Here is an 11169-nt window from a genome sequence, read left to right as displayed (position 1 = left end):
TTTTTTTTAGCTCGATGATTGATGATACATCTCTAACTCGTTCAAATATAGTTCAAGCAATTCATATTCATTACTTTACTGTGAAATATAAGTCTAAATTTTCAATAATTTGCCCAAACTTGAAATTTAATTCCCAGTGAAATCCATCACACAGTTAGAAAATTTTATTTCATGTTATCCGACAGTCGAATCGGGTAAATAAACAGGCTACCAGGCAGTCAAACAGGTCGGACTTCAATTTTTGGACAAATACACAGGGTCCGCCCACATATAATTATCGAGCAGGCCGGGTAAACCCATGACAGGCTGTCGGGCGGCCATGGACTCCTTCGGACCCGGACGACACACAACAGGCCGCAGGTTTCCGGGGAGGATAGTTTTTGCTTGGCATCGGCATTTGGAGTTTCCAATCATAAAAATCATGTCTCCGTCCTACGTTTGTCAGTTCTCAAACAAATAGTACTTGGCAAAAATTCAAAACGTCAATGAATTCTCTAAGATCGACATAATTATAGTAGCTCATATGTACGTAATGTTTGAAGATGCTTAGTACAATCTAACGGATATTATTTCAAAATCCACAAAAATTACACTCTCAAAACTTGGGTTTTACAGAACAAAATCCATATTCACATTTTTTGACATATACCCAGTGTTTTTCTTAAGCACGTTTATACTCTAATATTCCCATTTCCCATCTGATCTTTTTGGTTTTTCAAAGGATTAGTATTTGTAAATTAAGATTAAGACAAACAACAAAAGAGAATACTAAACATTTTAATGATATTACACAGACAGAGCAGTAGTAGGAGCTCAAACATCAATGTGGTTTTCTTGTCTTTTTGACGGCTTTGTAACTGCACAGCTCAGCTAATTTTTAGGATACACGTGGAATGATCTGACAACGTGCAGAGTGGGTCCCATTTGCTAACCCTAATAATTCTTTATCACCTAATCATATCCATTCAATTTCTACATAAAATACAACAAGCATGTATTATTGGTCAGCACAGTAGTATATCTCGTGATTATACAGTGGTGTAGCCGTGTAGACACTGAGCTGTAAACTCTAGTGAGTGAATTTCGAGTCAGGTTCCCACCGTATTCTACTCTACGTACTAAACGTACACCGTATTTTATACGCAACAAAAATACTCATATATAGTAGACACTTAAAGCCAAACACTCTCCCCCTTCAACCTTCATCCTCTTCTTCTTCTTTCTCTCTTCTTCTCTGTATTCCTTTACTCTGCTCTGTCAATGGGGTTACCATTTTTACTTATTTCAATCCTTATAATCTCATTTACAGATCTAAGCACAAGTACACACAGCAAAAATGAGGTAGTAGAAGAAGATGAGTACTTGAGATTAAAATTAGTTCATCGAAATGATCCATATCGAACACCACAAAAAACCCTTGTTTCAGATTCACATAGACTGTCAGTCCTATTATCAACACTACCAAATCGAAAAGCACTAAAAAATCCAGTCGTATCAGGAGCATCAAGTGGGTCGGGTCAGTATTTTGTTTCATTTCGGGTCGGAACACCACCACAGAAGATTTTGTTAGTTGCTGATACAGGTAGTGATTTAGTTTGGGTAAAATGTTCAGCTTGTAGAGATTGTTCAAGACATGAAAAGGGTACATCATTTTTTGCAAGACATTCATCTACATTTGCACCATTTCATTGTTATGATAAAGCGTGTCAACTAGTACCTCAACCACCCAGAACCCACTGTAATAAAACCCGAATGCATAGTACTTGCAGGTACCAATATTCATATGCAGATGGATCAAGATCAAGTGGGTTTTTCGCTAGAGAAACAACAACATTGCAAACAAGTTCAGGAAAAAACACTAAGCTTAAAAACTTGGCTTTTGGGTGTGGGTTTAATATTTCTGGGAATAGTGTTTCCGGAGCTAGTTTTAATGGTGCTCATGGAGTAATGGGTTTAGGACAAGGTCCTATTTCATTCTCAACACAAGTGGGTAAGAAATTTGGAAACAAGTTTTCTTATTGTTTGATGGATTATACAATATCTCCACCACCAACTAGTTATCTCATACTTGGAAAAGCAAACACTATCAAGAAAATGAATTTCACTCCATTATTAGCTAACCCATTGTCACCAACATTTTATTACATTGGAATTCAAAGTGTTGAGGTAAATGGTAAGAAGTTAGATATTGATTCTTCTATTTGGGAATTTGATGATGAAGGTAATGGAGGTACTATAATGGATTCGGGAACTACATTAACGTTTCTAGCTGAACCAGCTTATATAGAGATATTAAACGCGTTTGATGATGAAATTAAGTACCCAAAAATATTTGATCCAGCTTTAGGTTTTGATTTATGTATAAATGTAACAGGTGTGGAGAAAGTGAGTTTACCATTACTGAGTTTTCGATTCGTTGGTAACTCGGTGTTTAGTCCCCCAGTAACAAATTACTTCATTGATGCTGCTGATGATATTATGTGCTTAGCATTACAATCAGTTACTTCTCCATTAGGGTTTTCGGTATTCGGTAATCTTATGCAACAAGGCTATTTATTTGAGTTCGATAGAGAAGTTTCAAAACTCGGTTTTTCTCGACACGGTTGTGCTCACCCTTGAAGATGATGGTGGTGCTGAGTTTGTATGGGACTAGATCACTGAGTGAGTCATTTCGTTTTTCTTGATATTTTTTATTTTTTTATTTATATAATTTTATTTTATTTTTTGGATCTAGGTAGACAAATCTTTTTTTTCTTTAATTGTTTTGTTTGATCTTTCATGGAGACAATGAAAGAGAGGGAAATATGCTGTTCTTTTTTTTCTTTTTTCTTTTTTTTTTTTTTGGAGAGAAGAAGGGATTTAGTGATTAGTGTGTAATAACTATGTAATTTGTGTATTTGTCTCTTCTTATTTTTCATTTTATTATATAACACCCAAAACAAAACAACATTCTCATTTGCTCATGGATTCACTCTTGAGGAGATTCTAGAGAAAAAAGATTGTAAAGAGAGGGAGGGAGGAGGAGGTTGTTGTTGGTGTTCGTGGGGTGTGATTAAATTGATTGCTGTTTATGACCCCAAAAATCTCACCAACTAAAAAGCTAAACTGTATGATTTTCTTTTCATGGAAGGAAGGGTTGGTTCTCTTTTCAGGTCTTCTTCTCCTTTTTCTTTTTTTGGGGTTCATTAATGAGATGAGTGAGTTGTAAGAGTAGTATTGAATGTAGAAATGGATGAATGTAACTGTAAAAGATTTTTTTGGGACAATATGATCAAAAAGACTGTTTGGAATCATTGTATCATAATTATTTTGATCACATTTTACTTGGTTGAATTTTTTTTTCATGTTTTGTGATCTATATGCAAAATTTTCAGGGTTACCAGATTCCACATACGGCTAATATATCCATTAGATCCATGATAATTCTCGTAGCAATTATGGAATTTGGTAAGTCTCGTAACACCGGTGGAAATTTGAAGTATACGCGCAAGAGTGCCGTAGTGATGAAGAAAGGGAGATCTTTTCTTCTGGAATATGACGAAACAATAAGCATCCAAGATAAAAAAAAAAAAGAAAAAGTGTGGGACAATTTCTTGAATGTAGTTCTTTTGATAATTAGATATTTTTCCATATGAAACCATGTGATGAGTAATGTTCTTGCGGGAGAATATGCTAGCCCAAGATTTTGGGACTAGAAGGGGTCGTCGTATATTTATCGTAGTTTAATTTGGGGCCCAAACAATTAGGGGCCTCCCACTAGAGGACAAAAAAGGTCATTCAAACTTAATTTGAGTCACCCCTTAACTAAAATATTTTTAAATTGCTAAATTGTCCCTAAATGATTAGTATTAAAACTTAATTAAGTTAAGTTAATTAGTGTGGTTAGATTATGTTAGATTAAGATCAGATTTTAGAATCAAAGTTTGATATTTTTTTTTAAGTTGAGTTGAGAGGAAGAAGAGGAGGTTTTAGAGAAAAAATTAGGGTTTTTAGAAATGAGTAATTCAAGTAGGGGAAATGATGTTGGGGAAGGTTCAAGCAACAAAGATGATTGTGTTGATGGTAAGATTATCTTAAATTCTTTCATGGATTGGATATATGTCACAACACAGAGAAAGAGTCGTCAATGTCGAGGGATGTATACCCCAACGACTCTATAAAGTCGTCAATGTATTGACACCAAAAATGACAACTCAAACCTGCAACTTTTCCAGATTATGAAAAATCGTCAGGGTAATATGATATACCCTGACGACTCTTAGCTGGGGTCAGAAAGAGTCGTTATTTTGTGTGTTTATACCAAGACGACTCTGAAATTTTTTGGGACAGAGAGGCCGTTTGTTTTCACCTGGGGACGTTGACGTTTAAAAAAGGGTCGTTCATAGAGGATCGTCATAGGTTTCTATATTGTGTTAACTACTCTAATCTAGGGTAAAAAATATGAAAATCAGAAATATGGTTGTTATCTTGATCATCATATACCCTAACGATTTTTTATGGTCTCTACCTGCATATGAAAAATCGTTAGGGTTTAGGCTTGTCGAATTGACGACCCTTTTACTGTAACTGAAATTTTTCGGGTGAAGATTTTTTTTTCTTTTTCTTGGAGTCGTTAATGGGGGAGAAGAGAAGAGTCGAGAGGGTGAGAGGGGAGGAAGTGATTTTTTTGTTTAGAACTAGAAATGAATTGAGGCTTAGGATTAAGGGTTAATAGGTTTTTAAAAATTATTTTTAGTGAAGGGTAAAATAGTATTTTCACAAAATTTTAATACACCCCCGTAAAGTTTAGGGCGCAAACAAAATGGGCGAGGCCCCTAATTGTATTTTGGGCCCCCAATTAAATGAGATATTTATATCCACATTCTTATTACTGTTGTCCATCCGCCATGTCCGCGCATTCAGGCAACGTGCATGATGGGATTCATTCCTCCAGCTCCGTAATTGAATGGCTGCTAATGGGGTACCATTTTGTTTGGGATGTACCAATCTCTTACCAAAATATATTTTGTCTTACATATAATTTGGTATACTCCCAAGTAAAATGGTACCCCATTAGCATTATTGCATAATTGCTATGTTCTACAAATTCTTCTTCTTGGAATGAACTGTTTATAAATCTCCAATGCTGTCAAGCATGATGCATTGATTTCATATGTGTGGTCGTGTAGGGCTACTTATCACTATGGCAGCACAATGCAGGTTTTAATTTTTAAATCATAGTAATTGAAGATTGAAGACCCACTCCTCAATCATCTTCTCTTCCTGTATGTGGTAAGAAAGGGTAGTAATGATGAATGAAGTTATAAAATGCAAGGGCATAGTATGGGAATGCATACTTGCGACTTTTTTTTCTACTGATATTAAAGTAGCTCCGCATGTCCCATTACTTTCGTACTCTTGCTACAGCTGTATAGTGTCTACACGCATTTTTGGTTTTTTCCTACTAAATTTTGCCGGGAGAGTTTGTTCTATCTTCTACTCCTTTGGGGTAGTAATCCCCTCATGAAAATGACCCTAATCAAGATACATTGGTAAAGTTTTTTTTTTTCTTTTTTCTTTTTTTGATAAATCCAAATTATATTAATAAATAGCTGAAAATTACATACTAGTCTAAAAGAAAAAAGAGGTAGAGAGCCTCAAAAAAAAAAACTTACAAACTAATTAAAACAAAAATAAAATACATTAGGAAGTTCTATAGACTCTATGCGGGTCACATTCCCACGTGTAATAACAGTTTAGTTGCTTTTCTAACATATGCATGTTTCAGGAAAAAAAAAAAAAAAGTTCTATAGACTTTAGAAAATCAAATCTGCTATCGTAGCTTACTCCTTCATGTAATACTATGAAAGGCTAGTAGTAACTGTGTGACAGGCTTATACAAAATATCCTTATCAAATAGTATTATAGATGCGTCCCTCCCGGCTATATTGGAATATTTTAGGGTGTACCGTACAGGTCCGTGCTTGAAGAGAAGATTAAGTGACCATGCGTGAAGCAAATACCAAGTTAAAGAAAACCTACATAATTATGTTATGTTGCTAGAAATAACTCGTGCAGTTACGACACGTCATGAGATTAACAGAGAGTTTATATAAATATCTAGACATAGCTCGTGTCATAACGGCACAGCTTTAATATGATATCTGACTGGTGTATTTTTTTTCCGGACTTTAAATCGTATTCCTTTGCAAGATAGTTTTCTATCTTGTTTTAAATGAAAATAATGTCTATAAGTACATTGTAAAATTATTCATATACATTATCCAAAAACGAACATAAAATCATTTAAGTAATAGTGTGTATGCATATCTCACTTATGAGTTATGAATAAAAATAAACAAATAAATCTCATTTCCCATCGGATTCATCATGCCACCATTAAATCCAATTGATGCATGTATGATATATTATCATTTCATTAATGTTTCTTTGAATATCTTGAGTTAAGAGGTAATGCAATAATTAAAGAAATTTTGATTCATAATGAGAGGGGTTACAGAAACGACGACCGTCGGATGTCTTTAGCTGGGATGAGACTGGGATAGTCAGATGTGATGTTTGTCTCTCAAAATGTTATCTGACCGTCCAGCTCAAAAACTCATTATGTTTTGTATTATAGATTAGTTTTCTAAGATATGCACTACCTAGTTAAATGATATATTGTGTTACTTCCTAGGTTTAGTTAACTCTATAAATAAGAGTTTCAATGTAAGTGCAAGATTATCTCATTACTAAAGATCAATAAAGAATCATCTTTGCAGGTTTCATCTGTGGATATTGGTCTAGTGGCCGAACCACGTTAAATTCTTCGTCTCAGTTTAAATTTTGCATTCGATGATCTGTCTCGATACCCATAATTTATTACGGTACCATAGCGGGAGATCCGCTCAAATTGCTTCATCTTTCTATTATTTTTGTTATCATTTTCATTTATTTTCTTCGAACTAGTCTTTGAAGATGCGTATTTCGTCCCCTGGGAGTGAGTAATTGTATAATACATACACAATGATTTGTTGGTGATTTGGCCGTTGGATCACAATCAGTTACAGTCGTTAATTGGTGATTATCTCGTTCAATACCAGTTTGGGTTTGATAGTTATCTTCTAAGTCGATTACAATGAATAATACATAAAGACAATGAAGGTGAGAAAATCAGTGAAAAGTGTATTTTATTGATCAGAGTAAATTGTGTACGTTGTACTTAGTTTACAAGATCAGCCTCTCTGGCTATTTATATTAGCGTAGCTACCACACAAGAAGCATGTCTAATGAGGAACTGCCTTAATCTAGCTGGAGATGATGTCATAATCCGCTCAGACTTTACTTCCTTGCAAAATAACTTCATCGACCTGGATATAGTTCTCATTTCGTGTTGTACTCCCTACTCCATGTCTCGAGCTCTTGGTCTTGACTTTTAGCTGCTTTCTTGGTCCAGTCTTTGATATGGGCTACAAGATTCAAGTCGTGCACATGACTTTGTCTTTTTCTTCGGGCCGTGAAAGTAGGAATGTAGTGACTTTTAGGTCTTCGAACGTACTAGAAACTCGTTTAGCAGATTATGACATGGGTTTTGTCTCAGCACTTAACTCTTATTGTTAGAGCGCCGCTCAGTCGAACTCGCAAGCGTTGTTATCTCAAGCTTGTTGTCAAGTTTAGTTTCCAAAACTATAAGTCTTGATTTCTAGTCTACTTATAGCTAAGTCTCGGATTAGGATAGAAAGTGAAGTTGAGCTTTAGACTTCACGACGTTCAATCGATCAAAGACGAAGAACTACTAAGGGGAGCTTGTGGAACTTCATCAACAAAAAGATATGTGGAGACTTGAACTCATCTATCACTCAAAAGTCTATCTACTCTATCTCCTATTTGAGACAAAAGTCGTATAGCTATATAGACTTCGATTATACACATTTGATATTTCGAGCTGAGTTTAACTCGCTTACATATTTCTCGAAATATGTGTTGGTAAGCTTTCGTTTTAACCAAGTTTGTCTTATATTCTTGACGAAAGTCAAAAGATGATCATGTGAAAATCGCTTGGTAACATCTTACATGATTTGTGTGAGATACTCATTTGATGTAGACTCGGAATGTTTTGTATTGATCATTCGATCACTTGAAAATTGCTTTGAAGCTAATTGTTTGTGTGAGACAGCTATTGTCGTCTTCCGAGAATGTTTCAATGGTTGAAATGAGAGTTTAGAACAATTGGATATAAGTACAGTATGCGTACTTGCATTTGTGTAATCCAAGTCTGGGAACCATGGTATGCATACCCGTATGCATACTGATTGGTTTAGTCAAGGTCCGAGAACCAAGTACGCATACCGGTACGCTTACTGGTGTGAGGTTCAAGTTCCGGGACTTTACTGAGTTTGGTGGTATGCGTACCCGTTCGCATACTGGCAAACCCAAACTTAGTCCGACCACTTAGGTATGCGTACCCATTTGCATACTTAAGTGGGTTATGTTCTAAAATCAGTTTGTTCATGAACTAATACATTTATATAATAAGGAATGCAATGTTTTGCAAACCCTGGCTATAATGTTCATGAATTGATTCGAGTGAATCAAAGTCGATTTTGCTTCAATTGTGTCTTGTACACTTCTATGAGAATATAAACAATTGAACAACTCTAGAACTAGTTTCATTTGAGTCATTTGAACTAGTTATAGTTAAGATAAATAAGGTTGATATGAAAGTGTTCATATGGCTAACTTCGGTTAACTATTGTTGAGCCAACAAAGGTGCAAACGTTTAGGTACGATTACTCATATCTAAATGAAGTCACTTTTCATTTGTGTGTAACAAGTTAAGTTCGATCTAACGGTTGAAAGATATTAGCTTGAGTCTAATCAGGTTTTCATCTAACGGTGAATATTGAATGCTTTGTTACCAAGGTAACATTGATTGCAAACCCTGATTTGAAGACTATATAAGGGAGAACTCTAGCAACTGGGAAACCTAATCCCCACACCTCATGTGTGATACTAGTTGCGATTAGAGTTGATTCTCCTTTAACCTTAGGTTTTTCCAAAACCCCGTAGGTTAACGACTTGAAGACTTCATTGGGATTGTGAAGCCAGACCCAACTATTTTCTCTGTAGTTGTGTGTTATGATCTTGCTGTTTTCTATCGTGATTTAGTACTATCTTCTCTAAGATTTTCTCGAGATTTAATCTCCAATAGGAAAGATAAAAAGTAGTCACAAACATCTTCGTCTCATCGTTTGTGATTCCACAAAATGTTGTTTCACTACCATATGATTAAGATTATTATGAGGTGATTGATATTTCTAGGTTGTTCTTCGGGAATATAAGTCCGTATATCAATTGGTTCCTGTTCACCTTGATTTATCAAAAGACGGAACAAAACTCATAGGTTTATCTATGGGAGACAGATTTATCTATTCAATAGACTTTTTTGTGTGAGAAAGATTGGTTTATCAAGTCTTTGACTTTGGGTCGTAGCAACTCTTAGTTGTGGGTGAGATCAGCTAAGGGAACCAAGTACGTAGAGTCCTGCTGTGATTCAGAGACGTAAGGAGCGCAACTGTACCTTGATCAGTGTGAGATTGGTTAGAGCTCAACTACATTCCAGTCCGAAGTTAACTTGGAGTAGGCTAGTGTCTGTAGCGACTTAATACAATGTGGTGTTCAAATCTGAACTAGGTCCCGAGGTTTTTCTTCATTTGCGGTTTCCTTGTTAACAAAAATTCTGGTGTCTGAGTTATTTCTTTTCTGCATTATATTTGTCTATATAATTGAAATATCACAGGTTGTGCGTAAGTTCAATCAATTGTGAATCCAACCTTTGGTTGTTGATTAAATTGATTGACACTTGGATATTGTTTTTTCATACCGTCCAAGTTGTTTCTTATATTAATCAGGCTCACGGATTTCTATCTGTTTGATTTGCTGATTACATTAAGAAATAGAGATATAACTCTTTGATATACTTTTCTTAAGATTGAGTCTAACTGTCTAGTTGATTCTCTAGAAAGTATATTGGAGTTAGTCCATACAGATTGCTAAGCGAAATATTGGGTGTGGTTGTTAGAACCCCGCTTTTCAATTGGTATCCGAGCAGGGAAACACGTTTAAGACCTCATAAGTCTGTGTTTGAAGCAATCTGGTTATTATGGACAAGTCTATCTCTAACAATGTACCAAGTCAGAAATTACTAAATGATTTTCAAAGCTTGGTTTCACCTGAGAAAACTATCACATCTATGTCAATATCTAAATATTCTCTTGATGTAAAAACTTTTGATTGGGAAGCACGCCAAGAAGAACAGTTGGATGAACTTTCTGATGAAGGTGACTCAGATATTGATAGAGATGTTGATGAGGAAGTCTCAGAGTATGTTAAGGTTTTGAATTCATTGGAAAAGAAGAATATGACAACTTCTCATGTCGCACATCTTCTGAATCCTCTCTGTCGTGAAAAAAAAATGAAAAGAATTTACGGAGGTCTTTATGGTTAGAATCGCTCTTGGGAATCGATCCTCTATGATTCCGAGGAAAACCTGAGTAGAAAGTCACTTGAATGTGATAATGTTTATCAAAAATACTTCTTGTTGGAAGAGAAACTTGCAGAAACTGAAGCATGGATTAACTCTCAACAAGTAAGTTTTGATGACAGAGAAAGCGCTTATCTCGCTCGAGAAACACGCCTTGAGGCTGATTTAGCTGCTGCTCTTGATAAAATCAAGATATTGGAAGATGACTTGAAAAAGTTCAACACTAGTTCGAGCAAATTAACCACTATGCTAGGAGCAAGTAAAAATCTTCGTGATACACGAGGATTGGGATATAAGGGAATATATGATCCAAGTATTAGAAAAGAGGTAAATTTTGTCAAGGGTAGTGATTCTTCTCAACAAAAGGTTTCCACTGATGGCAAAAGTGAAATACCTTCACCGGCAGTTAAGGTTCGAAAGAGCAAAGTATATCAACCTCCAAAGTCAGCACACACGGATCGAGGTAAGAACATTCCTTATGTTTGCTACTATTGCGGAAATAAAGGTCACCTGGAAAGGAGATGTCGTTTCTGTATAAGGAATGAGAAACTTCATGATGTTCTTGTTTGGGCATCACAAGAAGTTGTGAAACCAAGATGATATGTTAAGACTAATCCCCTTAAGGTTTTACAGGTTGTAAATGTCCA

General features: G+C 35.5%; 1 protein-coding gene across 1 annotated transcript; it reads left to right on the top strand.

Annotated features, from left to right (window-relative positions):
• Positions 1-1205: 1205 nt before the first annotated feature.
• On the top strand, positions 1206-3258 carry LOC113282016 (aspartyl protease family protein 2-like). The gene has a single exon (XM_026530933.1). The coding sequence runs from the start codon at positions 1261-1263 to the stop codon at positions 2617-2619; it is 1359 nt and encodes a 452-aa protein (XP_026386718.1). The 5' UTR covers positions 1206-1260; the 3' UTR covers positions 2620-3258.
• The last annotated feature ends 7911 nt before the right edge of the window (positions 3259-11169 follow it).

This window comes from Papaver somniferum, chromosome 5, assembly GCF_003573695.1.
Source record: "Papaver somniferum cultivar HN1 chromosome 5, ASM357369v1, whole genome shotgun sequence".
Classification (NCBI taxonomy): Eukaryota; Viridiplantae; Streptophyta; class Magnoliopsida; order Ranunculales; family Papaveraceae; genus Papaver; species Papaver somniferum.
Note: the sequence above shows the minus strand (reverse complement) of the source record. Positions and strands in the feature narration are given on the sequence as shown.

Bases quoted from the DNA above. Each gene is read 5' to 3' on its own strand.
- LOC113282016 (XM_026530933.1), top strand. From the start codon at position 1,261: ATGGGGTTACCATTTTTACTTATTTCAATCCTTATAATCTCATTTACA.